General features: G+C 42.9%; 3 protein-coding genes across 17 annotated transcripts; 2 read left to right on the top strand and 1 right to left on the bottom strand.

Moving 5' to 3' along the window:
• Nucleotides 1-3,552, top strand: LOC6619595 (probable cytochrome P450 4s3). The gene is made up of 4 exons (XM_032724329.1): nt 1-321; nt 598-1,051; nt 1,141-1,847; nt 3,102-3,552. The coding sequence occupies exons 1-4, from the start codon at nt 171-173 to the stop codon at nt 3,275-3,277; spliced, it is 1,488 nt and encodes a 495-aa protein (XP_032580220.1). The 5' UTR covers nt 1-170; the 3' UTR covers nt 3,278-3,552.
• LOC6619593 (MAP kinase-activating death domain protein) lies at nt 3,507-27,371 on the bottom strand. Of its 13 annotated transcripts, none has more exons than XM_032724315.1 (23): nt 27,010-27,355; nt 23,728-23,865; nt 23,139-23,551; nt 22,491-23,034; nt 22,076-22,437; nt 21,891-22,017; nt 20,334-20,366; nt 19,702-19,796; nt 18,445-19,582; nt 18,173-18,376; nt 17,917-17,967; nt 16,971-17,337; nt 16,525-16,910; nt 15,981-16,463; nt 15,466-15,561; nt 14,892-15,149; nt 14,593-14,832; nt 14,257-14,529; nt 14,020-14,187; nt 10,790-10,798; nt 7,474-7,546; nt 7,351-7,397; nt 3,507-6,164 (listed from the first exon to the last, which is right to left on the bottom strand). In XM_032724315.1, the coding sequence occupies exons 2-23, from the start codon at nt 23,848-23,850 to the stop codon at nt 5,184-5,186; spliced, it is 6,471 nt and encodes a 2,156-aa protein (XP_032580206.1). In that variant the 5' UTR covers nt 23,851-23,865; nt 27,010-27,355; the 3' UTR covers nt 3,507-5,183. The 13 variants fall into 13 exon arrangements, with proteins under 13 accessions (XP_032580206.1, XP_032580208.1, XP_032580207.1 ...); XM_032724317.1 differs by having other exon boundaries at nt 22,491-23,010; XM_032724324.1 differs by lacking the exon at nt 3,507-6,164 and adding an exon at nt 6,530-6,767 and having other exon boundaries at nt 27,010-27,371.
• On the top strand, nt 20,474-21,755 carry LOC6619594. 3 transcript variants are annotated; one of them, XM_032724330.1, is made up of 2 exons: nt 20,474-20,713; nt 21,220-21,755. In XM_032724330.1, the coding sequence occupies exon 2, from the start codon at nt 21,235-21,237 to the stop codon at nt 21,667-21,669; it is 435 nt and encodes a 144-aa protein (XP_032580221.1). In that variant the 5' UTR covers nt 20,474-20,713; nt 21,220-21,234; the 3' UTR covers nt 21,670-21,755. The 3 variants fall into 3 exon arrangements, with proteins under 3 accessions (XP_032580221.1, XP_032580222.1, XP_002043809.1); XM_032724331.1 differs by having other exon boundaries at nt 20,493-20,552; XM_002043773.2 differs by lacking the exon at nt 20,474-20,713 and adding an exon at nt 20,810-20,897.
• Nucleotides 27,372-27,571: the final 200 nt, after the last annotated feature.

Below are 27,571 nucleotides of genomic sequence, written 5' to 3'. Positions count from 1 at the left end.
CGAATTAGTTGCAAACGAGCCGCATCGTCGAGCAGTTCGCACAAACTTTAAGTTCGCCAGCAAAGTCGTCCAGTATCGCGAGCTCATCACATTACCAAGTTTTCACTTGATTTATATAGCCGTCGTTTTTGGGGTCGTTGAGCCAGTAGTGGACTGAACTCGGTGTCGAAATGAGCACTTTGGCACTGGTGGCATTCGTCCTTTGGGCAGCTTTTCTGCGCTACCTACCCAAGATTCTGAACTTTCTGAGACTGCAGAGATTTGCGAAAACTCTGCCTGGTCCCACGATCGGCGAACTGATTGCCAATGTTAAGAAAGGCGGTGAGTTTGTGCAAAGAGACTTAAATAAGTGAATTCAATACCCATGAAATTGTTCTACATTTTATCACGCATACGCAGCGTTGCCCTCGCTGCTGTAATTCTACTCGCATGCAATTGGCATAACTTATAAGGTCGTAACTTCGTAATATTATGTGTGCTTTTTGATTTAGCTAACAAGCTAAATTATAGACTTTTTTAGCTGGAGCTCATTTCAGTTTTCATTTAATGAATAGAATACGTAAAAACTAAAGTCCAATACCTTTCTTCGTTACCCAGAGATCCTCAACTGGCTGAAGGAACTGAGGGAGAAGCATGGTCCGGTATTCCGCATCTGGTTCGGCAAGGACCTGATGGTGATGTTCACGGATCCGGAGGACATCAAGCAGCTGCTCGGCAACAACCAGTTGCTGACCAAGTCGCGGAACTACGAACTGCTCGAGCCCTGGCTGGGCAAGGGTCTGCTCACGAATGGCGGCGAGTCCTGGCATCGTCGTCGAAAGCTCCTCACTCCGGGCTTCCATTTCCGCATCCTTGGCGAGTTCAAGGAGCCCATGGAGGAGAACTGCCGCATCCTGGTGCGTCGGCTGAGGGCCAAGGCCAATGGCGAGTCCTTCGACATCTATCCTTATATTACCCTGTTCGCCCTGGACGCCATCTGCGAGACGGCCATGGGCATCAAGAAGCACGCCCAGCTGCAGAGCGATTCCGAATATGTGCAGGCTGTTCAATCGTAAGTATAAATTTTAAAACTGCTTAAATCAGCGAAAGTTCCCATGATTTTATTTATAATCAAATTTTTTATTTTACTCTTAACCACAGTATTTGCCGTGTGATGCACAAGCAGAGCTTCTCCTTCTGGCAGCGACTCAACGTGTTCTTCAAGCACACAAAGCCCGGAAAAGAGCGAGAGGCAGCTCTAAAGGTACTCCACGACGAGACCAATCGGGTAATCCGGCTGCGTCGTGAGCAGCTCATCCAGGAGCGCAACGAATCCCGCCCAGAAGCGGAGCAGGACGATGTGGGCGCCAAGCGGCGACTGGCCTTCCTCGACATGCTGCTGCTCACCCAAATGGAGGGCGGTGCAGAGCTGAGCGACACCGATATTCGCGAGGAGGTGGACACCTTCATGTTCGAGGGCCACGACACCACCAGTTCGGCCATTGCCTTCGCCCTGAGTTTGCTGTCCAAAAATCCGGATGTACAGCAGCGCGCCTACGAGGAGGCCAGCGAACTGGAGGGCAGGGAGAAGGAATCGATGCCCTATCTGGAGGCGGTGATCAAGGAGACGCTGCGCATCTACCCCTCGGTGCCATTCTTCTCAAGGAAAGTCCTCGAGGATCTGGAGGTGGGCAAGTTGACGGTGCCGAAGGGCGCCTCGATAAGCTGCCTCATCTACATGCTCCATCGTGATCCCAAGAACTTCCCCGATCCCGAGCGATTCGATCCCGATCGCTTCCTGCTCAACGAGAAGCAAATGCATCCGTTCGCCTTCGCCGCTTTCAGTGCGGGACCCAGAAATTGCATAGGTAAGATCATCTAGTCACTTACTTACCCTGAAAAAGTTTGTTCTTAAAACTTCGAAGTGTATAATCTAAATATAACAATCAGCAGGTAAAATTACGGGTCACAGAACCCGAAAATTTCGATTTTAAATTCGTAAGGAAGGAGTGAAGGTCATTCGTTGCTTTCCAAAAAAACATTTCTTAATGTAAACAATTGATAAGAACGAAAAGCTTTCGGATGCCTGGTTTACAGGAAGATCACACTGTTTAAAATAGGTTTATTTATTATTAGAGTAATGAAAATATATTTTTAGATTAATTGTTGATAATGCCAAGATTATTTCATAATGCACATCACTCACAGCTCAAAGTTCATAAACGTGAGCTGAACATTTATGAAAACACAATGCAGCAAAAGATTATTTTGAAGAAGTGTCCAAAAACTAAAGGCTTTTAAAAGAATTTAGTACTTACCATTCTAGTAAAATTTTTGTGTATGTTATATGTTTTTGTGTAGTTGTATCGTGTTTTGTTTATGTACCTTTTTTACAGTCAACTTAACAAATGTAGCTGTGTTTCGTGGAATATAACTTTTTTATGGCAAACCACTTCAAAAGAATTTTAACGGCAAGTTATTAACTAACATGTGTATAATATTATACAACTAGTTTCATATGCACATTTTTGGATCAACAGATAGCTACGGTTTTGTCGTCCTTTAAAAATTGAATTTATTAAGGAAACTCGAGAGCTTATATTAGCAGAAAAAGAAAACTTGGATACCCAGATTTGTAATCTGCACATATATTTGCATAAAATAAACAACATTAAAATATTTGTAAAATATGTCGGTCAAATGACACTAATAGACGGCAAAGTCTTAAACATATTAACAGGATGTAACTCTTGCCAATGTTGCCCGATTTGCGGAGCAAAGTCAACGCATTTAATGAATGTGAATGATTTTAATTCAGATATTTTTGATGCTAAATATGATGCTTATATAATATAATTAAATATAGATACAAAATTTTTTTTTTTTGGTAAGGTAAATATTTTTATGGCATATCGGCCAGATCGTTTATATGGCAGATATATGAAAGCTGACCAAATCACTTGAAACTTTGTGAATCATCTTGGGGGAAGAAAAGAGTAACACAAACCAAATTTGGTGAAGATAGGTCATCATTTCGAATTTCTGCCAAAAAAAACGCATAAAAAACCACAGTGCATTGTTTGTTGATATGACTCTAGTTTAACTTGTTTGTTTGCTTTCAGGTCAAAAGTTTGCCATGTTGGAGTTGAAGACCTCGCTATCGATGCTGCTGAGAAGCTATCGCTTCCTGCCCGACGGGGATCATCAGCCAAAGCCGTTGGCCGAATTGGTGACAAAAAGTGGAAATGGCATTCGACTTCGGATCTTGCCACGGGATGAGAACGGAACGACAGCATAAAGCCATTATCTCAATATGATTGCTAGTTTTTTAGGGCACCACCATCATGTCTAGATTAGGATTAAGCTAACGATATAGTGAACAATGAAAAACAATTTTAGCGTAGTGACGCACTTTGAAAAGCCCAGCTGGGGGCCCATTTCTTATCACTTACAACCTTGCCATATAGATTAGAAAAACATTGATAATTGTTTTTTTGTTTTTTTTTTTTTTGTTTTTTCTTTGTTTATTTCTCGCTTTGAACTTTGAAAAATACAATCGATCATATACATATATACACGACTAAAGAGGTATATATATATGTGCATGTATATGGGTGCGCTCGGCTTTATTTGTGGTTAACATCCAGAGCCAGCAAACAAAAAAATAGTTATATTTGTGTATATATATTTAGATATATATATATATATATTTGTGTGTGTATTTTGGATGTACGCCGATCTCCTTCTACAAACTACATACACAGACACATACTTATTGCTCTCCAGAGTCCCCGTTAATCCAAAACTCTCCGTCGTCCGTGTTCGTGTTCCCTGAAAATTCCTTAAACTACCGATCCCAACAGATCTGAACTTAGGACCACTTCTTGCTGCCATACCATCTCTTAATATTTTCTGTACGAACTATTTAAATTCCTTTACCATAAATATATATTTATATATATTTACTTTTTGTATGATCGTAGCTGTCTGATAGATATTCACATAAACATATGCTTGGGGTGTTAATATTATTATTTTGTTTGTTTGAATTTAGTTGGTATAGTATACTATATCCCTAACTAGATTGCCTTCAATTTCCGTTTGTGTTTCGTTTGTTTTGTGCCCTCTCAAAGGGCCCACAGTGAAGTCAAGTCCCGATCTGAGTGTATATATATGTATGTATGTATATATATTTGTCATTATCTATGTTTTAGGTAGTCGTAAGCGAGATTTTGTTTTTGTTTGGCGCTTTCTGCCTTAAAGCTTAGCAGGAAACAATTTGTCTATGGGATTAGTTAGAGGCGGCTAATGATATGATTTGGCTAAAATATAATCGAATACGGTACATATATATATATATATATGTATATGTATAAAGCATAACTGATGGATCGGATGGGGCTTTCGCGATCCGTGCGGAAGAGGAAGATTGGAAAATACTGTAACTTTGGCTCTAGAGACCGAGGACAGTGCCACGTTTATGCGCACGCTTAAGTTTAAGGTCCATTTTGATACTTCGTGTATTTACAGACAGCAAAACCTCGCAATTTTGTAACATAATTTGTTCACCACTATGTTTAAATAAATATATATTCATAGAGTTGATTGTTTTGTCTTTAAGCATATGTCCACTTCTTTGAAAAGAACTTTAATTTAAATTTATTCTTGACTTACTAAAAGGTTGCAAATGTGAAAGTTGTTTGAAATTAAGATCAAAGCATTGTGGTAGAAAAGCTTTTGACAAAATCTTCTTTTAATGTTAATATTTATTTTTAAATTTCATTGATACGTTCTTTACTTTGACCTCTTATACTTTTTCCCTCCATAAAGATATACATAATTTTATGTTGAAGGACTTACAAATGTTTTAACAATTTTGAAATATGTTGTGTTCAAAGAAGCTAGATGTATTTATATTATGCGCATAAACGTGGCACCTTTTTCTGGCTGGTTTTTGTGGAGGGTAACATGGATCAGGAAAGCCCCGCTTGGAATGATGAACCGTCTTAGTCGGTCGACTGCCGGGATCACAGCCAGGGGATGCAGATGGTGCGGCAGACGTCACGTCGATGGGCATGTGGGTGTGGCTCCTCGCCCATCTGTCCGCCGCCACCGCCTCCTGCCCCTGGATTGGCCCCGCCCCCTGGTCCGCCGCCACCACCTCCGCCTCCGCCGCCTCCAAACTTGAAGAACGAACTCCTTCGTCAGTGCTTGCGATGGGCCTGCGGTGAAGCGCTGGCAATGGAGCCCGATGCCGAACCGGAGCCGGAACTGGACCCGGATATCGAACCGGAGCCGGATCCGTAACCGGGCTCAGCCTCCGGCATTGACTGCAGCACAGCGGCCACGCTGCCGTGACTGGCGCGCTGCTGCGACTGCGAATGCCCGGGATGATTGGAGGCGGACGATGATGACATCGATGCCGATGTGGATGACGACAAGGTGGATGCCCTGGCCAGTCCACTGTGCCGCTTGGGTATCACGAAGGGCGGCGGCGGCTGTGGCGTATACTGTGGCGGTGTGGAGTTTGCCGATGCCTGGCGGACAAAGGATCGGGCCGCCGGTACCGATCCGCTCCGTGAAATGGCCCCCGTGCGCGGCGGTATGGCCGGCGGTGGTCCGGGTGGAGCGGACATGGGTGTCCGTAGCTTTGGAGGCGGTGATGAGATCGAGGCCAGGCTTTCCGTGGAAGGTTGCGATGGTACGCGCGGCGGCAATTGCGGCAGCTTGACGGGATTGGATGTGGGTGGAGCGGGAGTGGGGAGAACTGGCACAGTGACCGGACCAGTGACAGATGCGGTTGCAACCTGGGCTGGCATCCTGGCCTGCGGCTGCACCGTGGACATGGTGATAGTGGGCTTCTGCATGGGTACCGTGTGGCGTATGGAGATGCTGCCGGCCTGCGATTTGCCCGTCATCCGGTTGGGATTGACTTGTCCGGCTGGAACAGTTGTTGTGGGCACTGCAGATGCTACTGCTGTGGGCTGATGTTGCTGCGTGGTCGGTTGATGTGGCTGCTGCTGCTGCTGCGGCTGCTGATGTTGCTGTTGCTGCTGGTGCTTTTGCTTCTGCTGGGCATGAATGTCCTGGATTTGCGGAGTGATGACCACCGGATTCTTCTTCTGATCCTGACCGGCGGCCACGTAGGAGAATACGCACAGCACCGAGTAGCAAATCTGATCGGACTACGGAGCGTATACGTAATTTTTAAGTGCTGCTTAATGGCCACATTCTTGTTTTTCAAAATGAAAAGTGTCTTTCGTTTTTTGAGTGAGGTGGATGGTTGGTTTTTCTTTGGTGGGTGGTGCTTGCACAACACAACAAGGCAGGAAAGCATAATTAAAAGCATGCGTCTTACAAAATTGGAAGTAGAGACAACTAACAAAAATAAGTAAAAAAAAAAGAAACGAAGTAAAAAATTTGGAAAACATTCTTTTAAACTAAAATCACGATAAGCCAAACTAAAATACTATTTTTGTTGTTTATGCTTTGATTTTTGTTGTGGTGTTTCTCGTTCAGATGTCACAGGAAATACATACATACAAAGGAGTTACATAAAAAGGATTTTTGATTTTATTTACATAGATTTCACAGATTAGGCACATTATTTATACGCTCGCCAGCGGTGGTTCCTTCGTTTCCAGTGGGTCCACAGGCTTAGCTGTATCCGATTCCATCGTTCCAGTTGTGCTTTTGTTGGTGACTGTACCTCGCTCGCCATTGAGATGACAGATGTAGGCAAACTGCACGGAGGTAACGCGATGGAAGCTCAAGACAATTTCCGACGCCTTTGGTTTCAATTACACATTCGGGTGTTTCGATTTCAGTTTCAAATTTAATTGGTGAAGGTTATTTTGCGGTGTGTGGTCGTATTATATTTTGGTTTGATGACATATGAGTGGTGTTATTGGTGTTTTGTGTGTTGTTGTTGCAGGCATTGTTTGTTGTTGAGTAGTTGAGTTGTCGTTGACATAGAAATATATTCACAGAAAACGAATGCAAATAACCAAAGGGTAAACGAAAACGGAAAGAAAAGAAAAATCGAAAATCAAAGAGATTATCTCAATATCGTATATACAAACTGTCGGTGCAATTGAATGTGCCATATCATACAGTGGTAAACAAATTCTGAAATCTCCATATATGCAGATATATTGATATACATATGTATATTGAGATGGGCTTGGGGCTCACATTTGATTTGTACAGAAAATTGCATAACTCGGCAGGCTTAAGCAAGTTTATGTACATTTAATCGATTAACGATAGTTCCGGAACGGAACGGGATGCAACTCGGAACAAGTGGTGCGAAGTGCATGATGGCTGTGTTGGCGAATAGTGGTTGATTTGTAGTTTAGTTAAGTCACTTACCATGCTCGACTGGTACTTTCGTTGAATGAGATTGCGCGTCTTGGGATCTGAAAAAGCAGATAATACAAGGGTATGACTTTGGTTTGGAAACAATCGCAAGAGTACAACTTATACAGTACTTACTGTACTCCTCCAGTACAAAAATGCCACCCTTCTGGGTGAAGCACTTGCGGATGTGGTCCAATCGGACGAAGAACTGAAATACGGGCGGAGAATGGAATCAGTTAAGCTTCAATGCCAAACAACTTTCATTCTTTCTTCGGCTTCAAGGCTCCGTTGCAAAACGGAACGCAAGAATGGAACATAACGTAAAGGGGGAAACGAAACGAAACGAAATCAAGCAAAACGGAACGCAACTTAAAATAACGGTAACGGAATGCAAATTATAAGGCGGTTCAAACCAAAAAGCTTTCACACAAACGCTGTTCAGCAGAGGAAGAGACTGGTTGATAGGCAGAGTGGGAGTTAGAGAGAGATAGTTGGAGAGCGTTGGAACAGAGATAGCATTTACGCGTGGGCAGTAAAATGTAATAAATTATAGCAACTGGGAGGTTTTTGGCGGATTCCTTGAAAAGTTTTCATATTTTGTTTTTTTATTGTATCGTCAATAGTACAGTTACCAACCCAACCAAACGAAACGGTACGGTACGGTATTGGAACACAAGCAAGCAGGCAGGCAGGCAAACAAAAGCTAAATGCTACGCAAGCGCATGGGCCAATCTAATCGATGCAGGCAGCAAGACAAGGACACCAAGTACAGTTAACGACATTTATTTATGTACACGGCACGCATCAAGTGCTTTTGGCGATAATCAGTGCTCAGGACTTAAAACGAAATTAAACCAAACGCAATATTAAATCAAATGGAATGGCAGAACTAAAAACTTAAAGGAATTCAACGGAGGGACTCAGACCGATTGAGTTAGAGACAGAAAGAGAATGCAGCAAAATCAAATGAAAGTTTGGTAATTAGTTTGTTTTACTTGCTATTTTTTATTGTAAAAAATAATTTTTCTTCCATATTAAATGTTATTTTTAAGTTTTTTTGTTTGATAAAGGACGTTTCCAATTAGCACTTGTGAGATGGTCGTATACTAGATTGTTTGAATTTTGGATACGGAGACGCATTGGTTCTATGCATAATTATGGTTTATATTGACGAGAGTTGTTCTCCTGAGCAACCCCAAATTGCACTAATACAAACGCTAAATGAATAAAGTTAGGTACAGTGTTGGGTGTCCGAGTGTGTGTACTTCTCTATAGAAGTGGTTTGAATATAAAAAAAAAGTATTTAAAACAAATATTTATTACGTTTTTAAATGGGTTATATCAGAGGATTCTCTGAGGGCAACCCGTTTATTATTCCGTGAAAAGTAATAAATAGATTTAAGTAGAGATTTTTGGTACAGTCGCTCTTACAATACGTTGGTCGATGTGTTTATAGAGATTTTGTAGCTTTATAGGGTGAATGTTTGTCAGTTGGGAAATGGGAGATATAGGAGTAAGGGATAATTACATGTAACAGCATGCAGCATGTGGCGCTACCACTAAGAACCAGTGAATATAATCGGAATAGGATCAATATTGAGCATCCTACTCAAACAGTTTACTATACTCTATACTATTTTTTTTTTTTTTTTTTTTTTTTTTTTTGGCTCGATATCAAAGGCTTAAAGAAGGTAAACAGAGATAGAGACAGGCTGAAAATGAGTAAATTAGAAATAGATAAAGAGCGAGAGATGGGGAAAAGATGGGCGGAAAAGCCAGACTTTTAGCAATTGCTTATAGATATTGAAATGAAAATTCCAGCAGTTTTGGTAGTTAGCTTACGACTATATTAATGGGGTTTCTAAGTGGGAATTTTACCTCTAAGTGTACGGTATAATTATCTGTTTGTCTCATTTTATTTAATACTTTCCTTTGGTTTCTTAATTAATAAACTACAACTACAATTTGCGTTTAATTCTTTGCTAAACAAGTAACTCTACACAAGCAAACTCAAAATCAACACTAAGTAATCTTTATTGGTCTATTGTTGGTAACTCGGTTTTGGTTGTCTGGCACACTCTATAAGGGAACTAGAAGGAAAGGTAATAGCAAAATTATGTGAGACACAGGGTTTGTAATTAGTTTGTAGTGATCTGAATACTATATTATTTTAATCTTGTCTTTACTAAAAAGATGTGATAGTATCTTCGTGACCACTAAACAAACCCTGCATCATTTTCAAAAGGTTTTATAAGTGCTTAGGGGCTGCTTTCCCTCCAAGTGAAAGGTCATCTAACTTTGGCCGCAACCAACGAAAATTAATGGTACGGAACTAAGCGGAATAGAACGGAAAGTAACGAAACGAAATGGAATGGATCAGTACAGCCACGTGTATATTCAAGTATATATGTTATTTTTGTGTGTGTTATATAACTAAAATCGTGATCATGTCTAGTTAAATGGTTATCTACTTATAGAAAGGATATCGGACAGACTAGGACATATGCAAGTGTGGTGAATTGTGTTAGACTGTGGTGAATTCGGGTGCAGTCCTTGTAAGTAATTGCACTTAAACTGTGCAGTGTGCTAAGCATGCTTAGGTTCAAAGTCTGGAGATTTTACTTTGAGCCCAGTGTGACCATCTATGAGTTGGGCGAAGAGTGTGACCATTCATTATTTTGAAGTCTTGCGTTTTTTGTGTGTGTGCTCTCTAACATTAAAAAAATCATAAATCGCAGGTGGCTTGGTAAATGAAAATCGATAATGTGTCGACAACTGGGGGCCCAAATGATAATTGGGTAAATCTAACGTTAATCAATTACAGTAATCAACAATTGATAATCGGCAATCGGTAATCGGCATTAAGGTATACAAAGTGTACGGCTCAGTTTCAATTCAATTCAATCAAGTTCAATTCAACAAACAAACCAACTAACCAACCAACCAATCAATCAACCAACAGTTCAAAAACGAAAATCTCAGTTGGATTAGAGAGATAGCGAGAGATATAGAGAATAAAACACAAAAAATATGGGTAAATAATTTACATTATGGTATATATATTATTTGCGGCTTAAGGTTTAAATTCAATATCAACTACAAATTTTTGGTTTTTGTTTTTTTTTTAACTGTTTAATGCCATATCAGATTATTTTGTATACTTTTTTGGTTTTTACCTTTATTGGGTGAGTGAAAGTGAAGGATAAAACAAAGTGTTATGAACGCAAAAGAGTCCAAGTTAAAACTAAAGGGCAACGCAAACTAAAATATATATTTACTATTTTTCTTTGTTTTCATATAAAAGGGCAGGTTAATTCAGTGGGTGGTTGAGGTGGGAAAAAGAGGATGGGTTCAGGGATTGGGTGGGTGGTGGACAGCAGGGCATTTAAAGAACAATAGTTGCTTATAAATTTAAGTTCAAATATAACAAGAAATTGGTTCATTGCAATACCTCGAAATCCTTTATCGTTTTTTCAGACATTTTCAGATCGTTTTATCATAGATTTTTGATTATATTTCGATTTTTGATTTGTTTTTTGGGTTTTGTTTTTGTTATCGTTTGAAAAGTAGACCAATCATTGGAATAATACAATTCAATTCGGTTCAGTTTGGTTTCGGATCGGATCGGTACGTTCCGAATACGGAACGTGATTTTTGGTTGGTCCACAAAGGAGGGAGAGCGAGCAACGGTGCAGCGTTCCGCGTTCGACAGAGAATATCAAACAAACAACAAAGAAAATTATAAAAAGGAAAGTTGAGAAAACTGTTTTTTAAACTGTTCATTCAAATATTTTTGTTTCATTTTATTTTCTGTTCAAATTTCCAAATTGCTGGCGAATTTTGTATTATTTTTGTATATATTTTGATTTTTTGTAGGTAGACTAAATAGAAACGATATGAAATGTGGTTGTTGTTGCTGTTGTTGTTATGTTAGAGTCGTTTGCTTAAAGACGGTGGGACATTATTTTTTGAGGATTTTCGGTTTCGGTTTTGGTATCGGTATCGGTATCGATATTGTCTATCGGCTTTACAACGGTAAATGTGGAGATATCATGGGGTAGGAAATGTCTACTATAGCTTATATTACTTTTGCTGTTTGTACTTGTTGGTTTTAGTTATCATACTTAAGAAACAATTTGGCATGAAATCACTACCATAAATTAAAACTGAATGTAAGAACGCAATCGAATTGAAATGGAACAATGGAACCGAAAATTGCGTAAGACAGAAAATTCTGAGCTCACGTAGACTTCTTATATATCGCATATATAACACGGAAAAGAGAAAGATTTAGATTTAGAAGAAAGATAGACAGAGACAGATATATATATATATTTATATATAAAAAGGAAGTTATTTATATATGTATATACGCACATATGTCAATAGAAATAGCAAACTTAGAGACAGGAAACCAAAAAAACAAATTAAAACCAACCAAATCGAACTCAAAACGAAAAAACAAAGCACTTTAGAGGATTTTGCACAAGGACCATCTCAAAAGTTACCAGCTTAGAATATTTTTGTTTCTTGCTAAACAATTTGCCATATTTTTTTTCGATGCATTGCTTTTCTATGTCATACATATATATGAATATATATAGATTTATTATTTTTGTTTTCAATAGCGAGCTCCAAAAGGTTAACATAAATAAATAAGGAAAATATAAAATAAATAAACAACAATATACCTTAGTTTTAACCCAGAATCAATTAGACCCTTGTGCTACAATTGTTTTTTCCCGTATCAAAGAATTGAGGGTATTCTATATATATACAGGAAAACAAATCACTTTGCCAAAGTAATGAACAAGGGACATACGAAATTGAATAGACTCCAATAACGTTCGAGGGACCTATTCGAAATATTCGAGGCAAAGGTTTAAATGTTACTTAATAATTTCTTGTAGTTTAAGTTTTTCTTAAGGTAAATCGATTTTTATGTGGATATGAGGAACACTTTAGTCGTGGGTGCTTCGAGGGTACATACATACAAATATCGTTTTTGTTTTCTATGAAGTACAGTACTCTTAGGAACGATACTAGTCGGTAATCGTAAATCGGTAAATTTGTAATCTGAGTAATCGATAATAAAGACAATCAAAATGAGATAAAGATGACAATATTAACATATCAAACGGTGAGTATAAGTAACCAAACGTAAGGATCGTTAGAATGACAATCGTAATCGAAAAGAATGAAAAGGAGAATTGGGATTTTTTATTTTTCTTTTGCTATTGGTTTTGATGGCGTTATCATTGAATCGGTTAGGTAATAAATAAAATAGAGAGTATAATGAATACAGCATTCAGTACATTCACTAGCACAATATATGGGTATGATATAGATGGATTTTTCTGCATATATATATATTTATTTGTTCATATATACTTTCACTTGATCGATTAGAAATTGGATAAGATAAAAGATTCGATTGATTTTTCAATTTTTTGTGGATTATATAATGACTTAGGAATAATATAAGTAGATATATAAGAAGGCGAGTCAAAATAAAATGCCAAAACCAAAGCCAATGAACAAAAGAGAAAGAGTTAGAGCGAGATAGATAGATAAAGAGAGACAGAGAGAGATCGGTAAAATATAATACGTAGTTGGGTTTAGCTTGGGTAGTTGGATAGGTGGAGACGGGGTTCCGGTTATTGCTAACAAATGAAAAGACCCGACAAGAATCGACTCAGTCGTCGATAAAGTCCGATATCCAGACCTTCTTGGCCAGGAATATAGAGGTTAACATATATTCTCACATTCAGTTTCGGTTATAGCATATTTTTTATTATTATTTTCAAAGCAGACTGGGCGGACCTACACAAGTCTTCTATAATCTGTTTCGGTTGTTCATTCAAATTAGTATTAGGTTAGACATATCAGAAAGGCATGAACTGAAAACGAACATATTTGATATATATATTTATACATAGAGATGTATATTGAGAGGGCCCTTGATCTTGATGCAGTCGATACACACACACACAAGAAGAAAATTATTGGTAATTGATCGAACTTATACATCGTAAGGAAAAGAAACCAAAGAAAGCTAGACGGAAATGAAAACTGAACCAAACCGAAACGAAATGAAACGTAACGACTGAAAACAAAACACGGAAACGAAGGCAGTGGGAGTATGTATCGATATCTGGACAGATAGACGCGAATTTGTACGAGTATAGTCCTAGTTTAACTCTGGATTATTTAGGTGACCCAGGTGAACACCATTTGTGGCGTTATATTGGGTAATCCAATTGAGGCGTAAATATCTTTTTTCTTCAATCTGTATGTAAATCCCGTCATTTTTGGGGTCTGGTGTTCCATTGGTATGATATTGGTTGACCCAGATCAACACCCAATTTGGTGACCCAAACAGCGAAATAAAAATATCAAGGTCTTTCATTTATGCTTCGGATTAATTAAGTTTATCATAAGCTTACAGTGTATCTGTACTCAATTATATATGGATCTGGTTTGAGGGATTCGTATTGGGAAATATATGCGTTGCTTGATGAGGAGTGGTGTACAAAAAAAACGAATACTAGTAGTTTGAGGCATTCGGAGATGAAGCTGGTTGGTTGTGTATAAGTTTTGGGTGTGTTACAATGTTTTGTGTATGCCAAGTGTTGGTGGGGAATTTGATTTTTGGCAAGTCTATATATCTCTGGCACTCACCTTGCTGTTGGAGAACAACAAACCGACACCCTCGAGGCACACCTGCAGCAGGCCGCCCTCGCCTGTGTTCATGTCCTGAACGGGAAACTCGCCGCCCAGCTCGGGCACATTGGTGGGCGTGCCGCCCCGCTCCATTGCCTCCTTGATGCAATTATACAGCTCCTTGCACTGTACGGGAAAAGAGTATTCGTTGCTATGATGGGCTATATCTTTACTTGACCAACTAAAAACACTCACCTTTCGTGTGTAGTATTTGTGCAATTGCGTCTGACCGCCATTGCGGCGCCACAGGCAGAGCAGCTTGGTCTTGGGTGAATAGGTCATGTTGACCAGCCGCTCGTACCACCAGCGCTCCACAATGGTGCCATCCACTGATCGCAGTACCAGACCATCGTCCCGCACCTCCATGAATCGTAGTGGTCCATTCACATCCGTGCCCTGGTGGACGGTGAAGCTCTGGCGGTGCAGCAATCGTGAACCCAGGGGCTTTAGATCAATGTCATTTCCGTTCTGCAACAAGAAAGTGTATTTTACAAAACATATAAATCAGGCCTTCTTAACTCTATAACCTACCAGATTGTTTATCTGATCGACGACATTGTGTACCTCTTGGGAATACACCAAGCCAATATGACTCTTTCCAAGAAGGCGACGAATCTTGCGTCGGATCTCGTCTTTGGCGACATTCAGCATCACCAGGATGGCCGTCAGGTTGTAGAGCATTGTGGATAGCAAACGATCCTCGTCGTGTTCAAGACGCTTGCGCTCCGATTCACTTAGTGATTTGTAGCGCTCCATCATTTCAATAGGACCCTGTGAAATAATCGAAGTATTAATGGAATGAAGGCCACCGTTGCCAAACAAACACTCACCTGATCCATGCCGATCATATCACGCTCTTGACTAACAGCGTCGAGGAAGGCATCCTCCCAGAATTGCATTTGGTTCCAAAGATTAAGGCGATCCTTGCCCAGCAACCCTTCGAAGAGATAAACCCGCGGACTGTCCGGCGAGGGAGAAGATGACGTGTTGATCAGGTGTCCTCCAGTATAACGAAATCCGGCACTTAGCGTTGACTTGCCCGACCATAGATTTCCAGAGCTCTTTTTGGAATCCTTCGACGTGGTTGTCTGCAAAATGAATTTCGGTTTAGATTTGGTCGGAAATTTTGATTTCGGACCAGATTTAGGACAAACGAGGATAAGGACTCTTAAGTTTAAAATGTCTACCCAAAGCTTGTTACAGGAAATGGTAGACAACTAATTTATTTGGAAAGGTTGTTGCGGAGGTTTTAGAATGATTTCCCGAATGAAGATTTTAATGGCACTCAGATTTCTCTTTCGGTTTAAAGAGGTTTCTGTTTTTGTGCCAACTTCAGAATATTCATTTTTCTCCAAAAAATTCAATGGATAACTTGCCGTATTTTTGACCCTCTGGTGTACTTACATTTTCGTACTCGGTGTCAGAAACCGTGGATCGGCAGCTGGAGGGCAAGCGGACGCCCAAGCTGACAACGGAAAGCGCACCCGTGGAGCCAGCAGCCTACGGATTACACACTATGAGTGTTAGAGTACTCTACAATCGGGTATATCGGTTGGACGGTAACGATACGGGATGTAGGCGGAACGGGTGGCGGTTACGAATATATAGATACGGTTGAGAGGTTACGGTGGGAGGATCGGCAGACTACATCGATTGACACTCGCTATGTGACATACATACATGTATATGTTACATACTGGTGGATACTGATATATGCTAATTGGTACTGATTTAGCTATTTACTGAAATGCTGATAGGCGAGTCTACGATACGATATATATATATATATATACACACTGAGCGAAATACAGGATTGGTTTGACAAGCTGAGTACAATTGGCATTGATGGAATGGGCGGCTATAAATGTCTGAGTGGGCTATTCATATCTCAAGGAACTACATCGAGCAACACAACTTACATCTGAATCGAAGGAGGTGAGCATGTTCTTCAAGGCACTTCTTTTCTGCGACAGCATGTCCTTGAACATCTCCGTGGTGGACTGACCATCCTGGCTGTCCGCCGACGACAATCGTCGGTTGATCGGTGCTCCCGAATGCGAACCACCCGGTCCACCGTGTGCCAATTGAGTGGAACTCTTTCGTGATTCCTGCGGCGATGCCCATTCACTGCCCAATGCCGAGTGGGAGCCATTTGGCGAGCTAGGCGATCGCAGGTTCTCTCTACTGCCCATGGGACTGGCGGCGTGACTGGAGAGCAGGCTGGAGGACATGTCGCTGCCCTCGTTGATCTCCTTGCTCCAATAATGCGTGTGGGCTACCTCCATCAACTGGAACACAGAAGCCATACCGCCCAGGCCGAAATTCGCAAAGGTCACGTCCAACCCGCCGGCTATGGCCTGGATGCACTTCAGCATACCCTTCCACACGGGCTTCGTCACGCACTTGAGGGATAAACGATGGGGTTACCCTGGAACTTCAATATACCAAATATTTTAAGCTTACCACATCGTCAATATGATCATCTGGGGCAATCTTCTTGTCCAGCGTCTTATTGAGCTTGCTGAGCACCAGTGTGCGATAGGACTCGTCCTCCATTAGTTTCTTAAACCGATTGAGCTTCAGCCAACCGACTCCCTCTCCAGCGAGCACCTGATTGGTCACATCCTTGAGGAAGGTCTGATTCTCAGCATTACTGTGCGAACGCTCCTGGTTTTGCTGGCGGGTCAGCTCCTCTTGTGTTTGCCTAGGACCCGAATGCTTGATTAACGGCGTCCGCTCCACGAGTCCCTTGCGACCAGGAAATGGATCGAAGTTAATGCCAGACTTGGCCTTCCCAGCGGAAACGTTAGGTTGCTTTTGCTGTACAGGAACCTGCTTTTGTTGGCTCTCTGGAAGAAGAGAATTCTTGATCAGAAATTCCTTTTAGAACATCTTTAAATGTAACTTACTTTTACCAAACATGCCCGAAAACATAGTGGATGTGGATGAGGCTAGCCCATTGAAATCCGTCCCAATCGCGGAGAAGAAGTTGTTGCCACCCTGGCCGCCCGATTGCTGCACCTGTTTGTGTGTCGCCAGCTGGGAACCGGGTGACTTTGGCGGTGGTCCAGCACCACCCGCCGTATGCTCCTCAATCTTAATGATGCCCTTCTTGGTGGCAGCCTCCTTGGCCGTTTTGGTAAGATCGCCCAGCGTCGATTTGCCCACATATGTGAGATCTTCGAGGGTATTCTTGCTCACCCCAGCCGCCTGTTTGGACACTTCCAGGGCCTGCTTCGAAGCCTCTCCAGCTGCCTTCTTTGCGTGCAGCGTAAACTATGAATCCGAAATCGAATACGTATTAGTAATCAAGACCTAAATTGGTTGGTATTCCAAGACTACACAATCGCCTAAGTGGTGCTAACAATCAAAGCTTGAGTCCCTCAACCCCAAGTGATACCGGATTGAGGTCTAGTTTGAAGCAATCTACAATGGCACTACGAATCCCATGGGGGAATTACAAATCTGCGGAAAGGTGTGGTGAGGATATGGGTGTCAGGATGCTTCAAGGAGGGATTTAGTCTCAGTTCTTGTTGGAAGTGTGGGTGCATTTGAATGATAAAAAAACATGTTACTGTTTGGATAAACATTTAAAAAAATATTCTATGTACTTGTATGAATAGCCTAAAATAGTGTCTAGAGAAATGAGTAGCGCGTGTATATATGGGTATAATATACTGTAACCTTATTGATAGTAGGCCATGACCAGACTCACTTTGTTCAATTAATGATGTGTGTGTGTATGTGGTGTGCAATGTGATGAATAGAGAAATGGTATAAGATTAAGGCAATGTTCATGAAAGCGTGGTGGGATCGATTCTGGATGGGATGGGACAGTGCGGCGGGAGTACCAACCTTTTCGAAGGTATGACGCATTTTGTCGTCAAGATCTTCGTCCAGCGCATGCTACAGTACGGTACATTTATGTCAGGTTCAATTAACCAACGCAAATAACCCATTAAAATTAATAAAACAAATAAAGGAGAAAAGTCCAAATAATAATCACGTTTACGGACGGAAAGAAAGGCAAGAAAATCAGATCAACGATCATAGTACAACAGCACATCTAGTTAAAGAACCAGCCCATAGAATGAACCTTAATTTTACTCACCTTATCCACATGGGCCAGTAGACCCTCCTGGCTGCTCTGACGCGTTGTTTCGCGCACCAGTTCCTTGGCATGGGAGGCAAAGTTCTCGAATAGGGAGCTCTGGGAACTCTGACGTCCAGGACTGCTGGAGCTGGAGCCGGAACTACCAGTTCGGGCCAGGATATTGCTTACTCCAGGCTGCTTCACCGGTGGCGTAAGTGGTGGCTAATGATTAGGTAACATTATTGAGAAATAAATCAGCTACCCTAAAGATTCAATAAACCTTTACTTACCGGAATCTTTTTTTCAGGTCGCGACTCGGAGTCGCTGGGATGTCTTTGTAATTTCGAACCGGCGGCTATGGTCTTGGCCGTCGCCGTGGATACCGTGTCAGATTCCTGTTCAATGCTTGCCATCTTAATGGTGGCCTCCAGTCGCATGGCCAACGGAGTGGCCAACTCGAAACTGGGTGCAGCCGCTCCACTGCCAACTGTAGTCGATCCCAGAGTTTGTCCGCCCTTCGGCTGGAAATCAAACTCCGAATCGCGATTGAAGCTGGGCGAACTCAGATCCGAGCGACTGGAGGACGAGGACACAGGGCTATCGGCACGCTCCTCATCCTCCTCCTCTTTGCTGGCCACCGCATCGGCAATGCCTTCGGGATACTGCAGCTTGCTGGGCGGATGATAGACCAAGGCCGGATCCAAATTCGAGGAGAGAGTCTGAGGAACAACATGTGGCCGATTGTAAGACCCAAAGACATCATGCAGGCTGGGCGAAAGATCGGAGGAAGCCATTTCCGAGACAAAATCACTGAGTGAGCTGTACGAAGAGCTACTACTATCCGCTCCCTCTGAGTCCGAACCACTCTCGTCCGTCGGCTGGCACTCGAGTTGTTTCAGCGATCGTAGGGCTCCATTCAGTGAGCTGCCATCGTCCCACACCGAAAATCGGATGGGGGTCAGAGCGTGGGCGAACCACTTGGGCTTATCGCCCACCTGCATGGGATCCATAACGCCAGTCTGCACTCGAAGGAACGCCACATTCGTGGGCGTTAGTGACCATTCGGCCAGGAACTCTACGGCCTGAGTCCTGGCAAATTGATTCAGGAACTGCGAGGCTCTTGGTCGGGATCGTAGGAAACTATTGATCTGGAATGCCACCACTGGACGTGGATATAGCCGCAAAGTGCGCGTGTGCTCAGCGAAATTAGCCAATGTATTTTGAGCATTGAAAAATCGCACCATCGCCACCCGCGTGGCCACGTCCACGGAATCCACATCCGTTCCATAAACGAATGGATTGAGGGCTGGTGAATTCATCGGGCTCGGTTGGCGGGAACTAATCGTTCCTTGGGCGGACATCGAGTTCCGTTGACTGGCCTGCGCCGAGTGAGGAGGCGTCTGGAGGGGAAGTCTCACTTGAGAAACCCTGTTCGATAATCAGAAAAAAAACATGAGGTTAAGGATGAGAGTCGAGGATATCTTTAAGACTTAACAAACTCTTTTTGAACCTCTGTGGTAGTGTTGTCTTAAGACTTTAATACTTACCCTAGCAACGGTGGTTCCTGAAGACTATCCCGCACCGATGGTAATAGCTGTTGTGAGGAGACCGCCGTATTTGTGGCCGTCATCGAGGTAAGTGCCTGTGGAACAATCCATTTAGAGCAATTAGCACGGTGTTAATTTGATGACTAGCCATCTAAATGAGGACTCCAACTTGTCTAACTATAAGATTTTGGGGGGGGATTTTTGGAAAGCTTTTTGGGGCGTAAGGCCACTTCAGTTAGGTACTCAGGTTGATATAGAAGTTGATAAACGGAAGGGAAGAAGGAAAGACTGACAGAGCATGCACACACGAAACACGTAACACTAAGGACAGCGACTGATAGGTTGAGAATATGATAGGAGTTTAACCCCTTGAAAGTTAAACCTAGCTAATTGAGAGCCCGACTTCGAGCTCCGATTTTGAAAAGTTGAACATTAAGAGAGGGTCGTTACGTCTATGTAGAATGACTGTGCATGCGGTTAGTTCTATGTTCTATGTCAAGTACTTTATCGTTACGAATATTCACATATAGCTAGTATATTAAATATGGATTATGTTTAGTATGTACAAACGGTTTCAACTCAAATATAACGATAAACCAAACGTAGTTAACACTTTTGCGAACGATATTTACACCAAGTCCAGCTTCATCCATCAATAGCATAGCCTGCCCATGTTGTTGTTGTAGATATACGATTTGTTGTTGTTGTTGTTGTAGTAGTAGTTGTTGTTGTAGTTAAAGTTGTGATCGAGTATTATAAATTTCATATAACAGATAATGCATGAGTGTAAAAAGTATAGCATTAGAGTAGAGACAGAGATGGACACACATCGATAGGCAGAAAGGGAGGCAGTGAGTACACAAAAAAAAACACAATAAAAGAAAGAGAGAGATAGAGAATTGTACAAGTGTAAGAGGAGTTTGTTAATGAAATATAGAAACAAATTCAAATTATAATATCGCTGGGGTGCTCTCTTCATATATATTTGCTCTGTGACAGGCCACAGAATGTGGTAAGATATATATCATTTGAATTAAAACAATCACACCAAACTTGAATGGAGCAATGATAACGATTATATGACAGCGATAACGTTAGCTAGAATGAGTAACCGCCGTTCAGATGCATCTGCTCTGAGTAATACAACTTTTGATTAAATTCTTCCCAGATGCAGATACATTTTCAGGAAACATCGGGTAAATAGACATGGAAAAGCGATATCCAGTTGTGTGCCGCGAGTATTTATAACGATTATAGAATATAAAACCGCGTGACAATGCCTTAAGTTGACACACATATTTTTTAAATTCTGGAAATTCACCAACTTTGAAAAGCATCTTCTTATATTTCGATCTGGCTATAAATATTTAAACATTTAAAAACAAAATTCCAAGCATTACCCTCATTGAAACTCCAGAAAATCAGAAGCCCTTGAGTTTTACTTCAATCATAATCATAATCGAATCACTAGCCCGATGTCGGTGCCTACATATTCATAAATATTCTCATCCGTTGTAGTGATCAGGTAGTACCATGAACAATCCCCACATCGCCTTGTTATCGGCCGTGCATGCCAACGATACGCGCCATAATGCCACGCTACGTTCCCAGAGTCGTCCCACGGATCCACGCCTGGAGCAACTGATTGTCTATCGGGCTGTGCTGCAGCATCTGCTGCTGCAGAAGGCCCACTATGACCACGAGCGGGAGCTGGAACTCCGGCGTCTCGAGCGATTCCGCAGCGAGGGAGCCAACGAACGCCGTTTGCAGATCCAGGAGCAAGTGCTCAAGAAGGCACAGGGCATGCTGCCTGGCATCGTTTTCAAAATGCGCAACGAGGTGGACAAGCTGAAGCGCTTCCTCGACATCGACAAGGAGCAGGAGCTGCGCCAACTGGACACCACCCTCTACGACAGCTGCGTCGAGCTGCTCAATAACTGTCAATCTTCCCTGGAAAACATTAATTGAGCTGCCAAGTTAAATTTCAACATTCTCGTTTGACAAATTAAATAGTGCAAGCAAGAAATATAAAAAAATATATAACCCTTCATTATGCAAGTAATATATTACTCCCATTTTATGTTTGGGTGAATTTCCAAAATTTAGAAAAATATTATTTTCATTGCATCCATTAGATTTCAGAAATTTGGTTATATACAGGAGTTTAGGGCTAGGGCTTTTGGGCTTACCTGCTTGAGGTGGTTCTTCAGAATGGTGCCCTCGGGCTCAGGTAGCGGTGGTATTTCTTCATAGCCACCAGTCGGTGGCGTCAGTTTGGTGGAGTCCAAGTCGACTACCCAAATGTCATCCGGTAGACTAAAAAGAATCTGTTGTTACAATACAATTTTCTTCAATAACCAGATGTTCATCATACCGGAAGTTCTTTTTGTAGACCAGGAACGAGGCGGGCACCCCGATGACAAAGGGCGTAGGTGCCAACAGTAGCTGCTCTGCACAACTTAGGCAGGTGGGCAACAGCGGGATGACCGGGAACATGTACTCCAGCGGATACAGCATAGTGACGAAGGCCATTACCGACATGGAGAGGGCGTTATAGTCGCGCGACTGGAACAGCACCTTGTTCTCCTGCATGATCAGAGTCCATACCTTCAGGCACGTCTCCACGCCGAGCAACTCCAGCGGCAGATGGAGCGGGAAGTCCACCAGAGAGAAGCGAGTGTGGTCAGGCAATGCAAACAGCAGGGGCTCATGCACCGTCGGCGACAGCACCTCAACCTAGAAGGAAACGTGATATGTTTTAGGTATAACAAATGATCCCAACCACTCACCTCAACTCTGGTCGATCCTGGCACAGGAACCGGCGTGGAGAGAAGTCGCAGGATCCAGGTTTCGATTTCGCGCACATCGTGCAGTACAATCGAGGGCGTGGCATCGCTGACATGGCCCGTCAGCACCGTCCACACATTGTCCCGGTTGATCTTTTGGGAGGCACCAACCCGCTTCGGCGAAGAGGATTCGTTGCAAGCATCGATAAGCTTCTTCAGGATGAAGAGGCATTCGCGGAAGGTGGTGAAGAACGGATGATGCGAGATGATGCACAGTGAGGTGAGGGACTGGTTGCGCAGCTTCGTCCTCTTTCGCGAGGCCCGCGGCGATGGGGAATGACTGCCGCCGGACTCGGAGTCCGCCGAGGGAGCCATCAGACCCAGTTTGGGCACTGCCGGGCTCGCCGACGGATGATGCGGCTGGTGGTGCGAGTGGTGTGAGTGCAGGCGCTGCTGGTCCGAATCGCGACGCGAGGTCAGTTCTCGGTCCGAATCGCTAGGCGCTACGTTACTTCTGTAGTCGCTAGAAGAAGTTAAGAGGCCGTAACTATTATGGAAATGGTTTGAGATGCGTTAGACAGGCTTTAGCATAAGAAAAAAATATACTCTTATCACCACATCGCCCACATCCGTCTGGCCCACAACACTTGCCTGCTAAATGCCGAATCCGAGCTGCGTTCCATGCTTTTGCGCCACGACTCCCGCCTGAAGGCCGACGACCGTCTTCCACCACGCCCTCCGCCTCCGGCTCCTCCTCCAGCGCCGCCCCCATGGCCACCAGGTCCTCCATTACCCGGACGATCGTTGCCAGCTCCCGCCGATCCCGCCGCCGAACTAGGTCGCTCAATGGGACGGTAGAAGTTCACGCATATGCCATAGCGTGTCTTGCCCGAATCCTTGTCGGTCAGCGCGAATACAAAGGAGGTCATGTCCCGAATGGCAGAGCCAGTGCGTCGAGGTCCAACGCTGGTGCAACCCTCCGGTTGGCAAAAGTACACCATGTCCAGGGGCAGCGGGAAATCCGCATGATCCGAGGGGGGATAGCGACGCAGCAGGTCGGGCACCTGCGACAGATTAAAATTAAAACAAACATAATTAAGATTAAATAATAATATGGCATTTAAATATAAAACCAATCTAGAGCGAGTTCTTATGCTTTCCTGTAAAGTATGGCACTTGTACGCTGTAATCCGCAGTAAGTGATAAATCGAGTAACCTACATAATCAATGGACGACTTACCTGCACTGGCGGAGCCTTGAGGCCCTGCAGTCCTTTCGGCATCGGAGGCGTCGTGTGTGCACCCACTATGGCCATGTAGTCCACCAGACGGGGACAGAGGGAGGCTTTCTGCTGGTCCGACATCCTGGATTGTGTTTGCTGTCATTGAAAGGCAGAAGGGGAAATGCGAAAACATGAGTTGCCATGACAGTAAAGATGACGAGAAAAGGATTATTTATCCAAGGACTGTTGCATGTAAAAGAGTTTCAAGGCTGATATCGTTAGCAGTCAGGCAAAAGCTTATTAAAAAGTGAAATCCCCCTCAGGGACACCCAACTAAGTAGTAGCTGTCGTGTTGCTTCCTCATACAGATATTATATTTTAGTTTGATTTGATTTAAGTCTTACATGACTTTCTAGTTTTTCGCATCCTTTTAGTCAAATCAAATTAATCAAGGCACGACAGCTCCTTTGGAATTTCCACAGATTTCGGGTTAAAGTCAGTCAGTCAACCCAGTGGCCTTTTCTTTGTTGGCTCATGACCTTGCCGCTGGCAAACTAGTCGGGATAAAGAAGGCGGGATGCCAATGGAGACGAGCTGGGGAGGGCAAACAAAGCCAGGTCGAGTAAATTGAATGTCAAAGCAGAAATACTTTAAAGTGCCCAATCACAAATTGCAAATCCCCATTGACGTCAGTGGGAGTGAGCTAATGCTGGGTTCTGGGCCCTTAAGGTGCCAAAATGTACTGTGGGTGGTCCAAAGAATGCCAATTTAGCCCGCTTGGCATGCGAATCCCTTCGTAATTCTCCACGTGGAATTTGTCCCAAGGACGAGGGAAAATGAAGAAAATGGAAGGAAAGAACGCGATGCTATATTAAAATCCACAGCCAACATTAGCGCATCCATCACAAATGAATATCATTGACAGGCGCACTCGGAATAAGTCAAGTATTTCTTAATCGGATGAGCACCAAGTGAACGATGGCATTCTATAATGAAAGCCATCATTCACTGAGTGCCTTTAAGTTATAGGATCCCAGAACCTCTTTCTTTTAATGAAGGTCCTTTATTTCGGTGTTAGACTCTTAAGCTTTTAAAAGTCATGTAATATAAGTACACAGACATTTTACATTAAACATACATACTTGAGAGAGTAGAACACCAACAAAGGACGCCCGCGTTCACTTGGTCAACCAGTTCGTCAGTCCACCTCCCACCACATGTCAGGGCGAATCATGTCAAGGCTACAGCTGCAACCCCAACCTCCGGGTAACGCGTTCCGCGAAAAGGAAGAACCCACTGAAGGGATGCCACTTTGCGGAGACCCCATACCATCCATAGACCGCAGACTCCGCAAAATGACATCAGCCTGGACGTGATAGGCGTTACAATATTAATACCAATCCCTATTTCCCATTCCCGAACTCTTTTCGACTACGGTTAAAAATAGTCCAGAGTAGCGGGGATAAGAGCGAAACTGTCATTAACCGAAAAATTGTCAACGTCGTGGACAGCGTGCGTATTATGAAATCACCCGCCATCGGAATCGGAGATGTGACGCGTGGCATGCGTTCTGATTGCGTGGTTTCAAGTGCTCCAAGAACTTCTAGCCGTCACTTGAGACTGAAAGCCCCAAAAAGCTCGCTAAATGGCGCCAAACCTATTTTCTGACCAGTCACTTGAGACTTTCAGGGCGACACAGCTTGGAAATGAAATGGAATACATTGAAAAGGTACTTAGCATAGTGGTGTGGTTTTTGGATGTATGTAGCTTCTGGCACCATTTTTACTTTCAATTAGTTAGGCCATTTTTAATACAGTCATAGAATAAATAAAACTTAGCCAGGAAATGGACGCATTCTCCATTGGTTGTTGGCATCTTACAATAGGAGTCCATAACAATCGTACTTTCTTTCAAACCGGATATAGCAAATAAAGCTTTTCTCGACGTGTGTCTAGGCCCCAATTGTGCCAATCGTCGTGCAAGGCGCCTCAGGGTAAGATACATGACGGAATGCAATGGAATTCCTTCGCTGAATTAAGCGAAAGCGTAGAAAAGGAAAAGGTTCATGGAAGCTGAGCGGAGCTCGCAGAAAAAAGAATGCATTTTTCTCTTAAAAGCCCTCCTGTCACCACTCGAGCCACTTAGAGTGGGCGGCCTGTCTGTAAGCCAGCCGAGTTCTGGTTTGCAATTTTCATTCAACACCCACATCTCCAGCTTCTACTTCTGCATTATTTTTTCATCATTTTTTTTTGCCCTGTTTCATCTACATCTCCTACTCCAATTGTGTAATGACTTGTTGTTGGCCCGCTTGTTTTGTTGTTTTGCACGTGCCACCGCTGGGGGCGGGGCACTGGACTTCGGATGGTGGATGGTGGTTCCTCCTGGCCATGGTATCATAAAATCAATAAAGGGCTCGGCAATTGCATTCCCTGACAACAAGCTGAAGCCATCATCCATGTTTGTGTACATATACAAATATAGTATATACAATCGTACATCAAGGCCAGACCAAAAATGTTGATGCCCAATGGTCTTATCATTCGGGTATTAACATGCCCCAATCAAAGTACGATAACGCTCAAAACAATAGTACTGCTTTCTTTTATAAACAATTCTCGTATTTAAAAGGAAACATACATAGTACTATATTATGCAAGAATTTGGTCCAAATGTGTGTTAATTATTTAGCCAAACATAATCTGCCAACTAGCTCTCCATTAGTCAAGTCTATAATTGTTCTTAATTGGAAATGTCTTGGAACAATGTAAGCTTAGTCAATTATGGGTACATTTTTTCTGTGGGGGGGGGGGGGGGGGGGGGCTATTATTGTGACCGCAGCTGTGGCTGTATGTACAATCCACGGTATGCAAAAACCCGGGAATAAGCAATATGCTAAGTGAAATGCCTTGGATGTCGGGTTTTTCGGCCCTGACAAAACTCCCGCATAAATTCAAAAGTATGCTACCGATTTTGGCCCCAAAATATATGCGCAGAACACAACACCGAGATGTGTGTATGTGTATATGCGGAATGTGGATAAAAGGGGGCGGACAAGGCTAAGCAGCAGCGACACACACACACACACACACACGCACACATACCGAGTAAATTTGTACGTTCTAGCGTACGCAACAAGGTCACTGGAAAAATCGTTAAGAACGAAAAAAAATACACACTCGACGGCGGAATAGAAACAACAATGATACAGTAAATGCCTTGTATATACAATTTTACATGTACGTACTCATATGAGTACTTTGGGGCTCTCGATTTTTTGGAATTTTATGTTGAAATACTCACCTTAATGTGCTAGTTATTGTTTGTTTAACTTCAGTAGGTAGTTATAGGTAGTTTCCCATCGGATGGTTGCATTCTGCTGACATGGCTGAGCACGCACAAAATTCACCGGACCAATCACTATACCTATGTCGTTTCAATTGTACAAAACAGCAAAAAAAAATATATAGGCTCTTCTTTGCTCAGCTCTCGTGGTCAGTTGCAGACGAAGGACCTCTGTGTAGCAGGTCGTTGAGCTTCTGATTCTCTGTAGCTGACTGCGCGATGGCCGTGGTGTGACTGAATTTTCTGGCCGTCGGGCCGAGCAACTTAACCAAAGGACGCCAAGCCAAGTCCATACCCACCGCAGTGCCCCTGCTCGGGCGCTAGTGCAATGTGCGTGGTGGTGTTGAAATTCCTCTGCTCTGTTCGAACTGAAAAAGTACCGTTGCGAATGAAACGAAGCGATACGAAGGCAGCCGAATAGCACTTCCATTCCGCACTTGTTGGATTCTCGCATTTCTGCGCATGTCCCGCACATTGAAGTTGGTGCTACGTTGGTGATGGCACTTTGTCGCTTTTGGAA

Source organism: Drosophila sechellia, chromosome X (assembly GCF_004382195.2).
Source record: "Drosophila sechellia strain sech25 chromosome X, ASM438219v1, whole genome shotgun sequence".
Taxonomy (NCBI): domain Eukaryota; kingdom Metazoa; phylum Arthropoda; class Insecta; order Diptera; family Drosophilidae; genus Drosophila; species Drosophila sechellia.
The sequence above is the reverse complement of the archived record's forward strand: the minus strand, read 5'-3'. Positions and strand labels throughout refer to the sequence as shown.

Coding starts and splice junctions, on each gene's coding strand:
- LOC6619595 (XM_032724329.1), top strand. CDS start 171: ATGAGCACTTTGGCACTGGTGGCATTCGTCCTTTGGGCAGCTTTTCTG. Junction 1,052..1,140: donor TATGTGCAGGCTGTTCAATC/GTAAGTATAAAT, acceptor TCTTAACCACAG/TATTTGCCGTGTGATGCACA. Junction 1,848..3,101: donor GGGACCCAGAAATTGCATAG/GTAAGATCATCT, acceptor GTTTGCTTTCAG/GTCAAAAGTTTGCCATGTTG.
- LOC6619594 (XM_032724330.1), top strand. CDS start 21,235: ATGAACAATCCCCACATCGCCTTGTTATCGGCCGTGCATGCCAACGAT.
- LOC6619593 (XM_032724315.1), bottom strand. CDS start 23,850: ATGTCGGACCAGCAGAAAGCCTCCCTCTGTCCCCGTCTGGTGGACTAC. Junction 16,464..16,524: donor ATGATCATATTGACGATGTG/GTAAGCTTAAAA, acceptor TTATCCCTCAAG/TGCGTGACGAAGCCCGTGTG. Junction 14,188..14,256: donor ACAAATACTACACACGAAAG/GTGAGTGTTTTT, acceptor TTTCCCGTACAG/TGCAAGGAGCTGTATAATTG.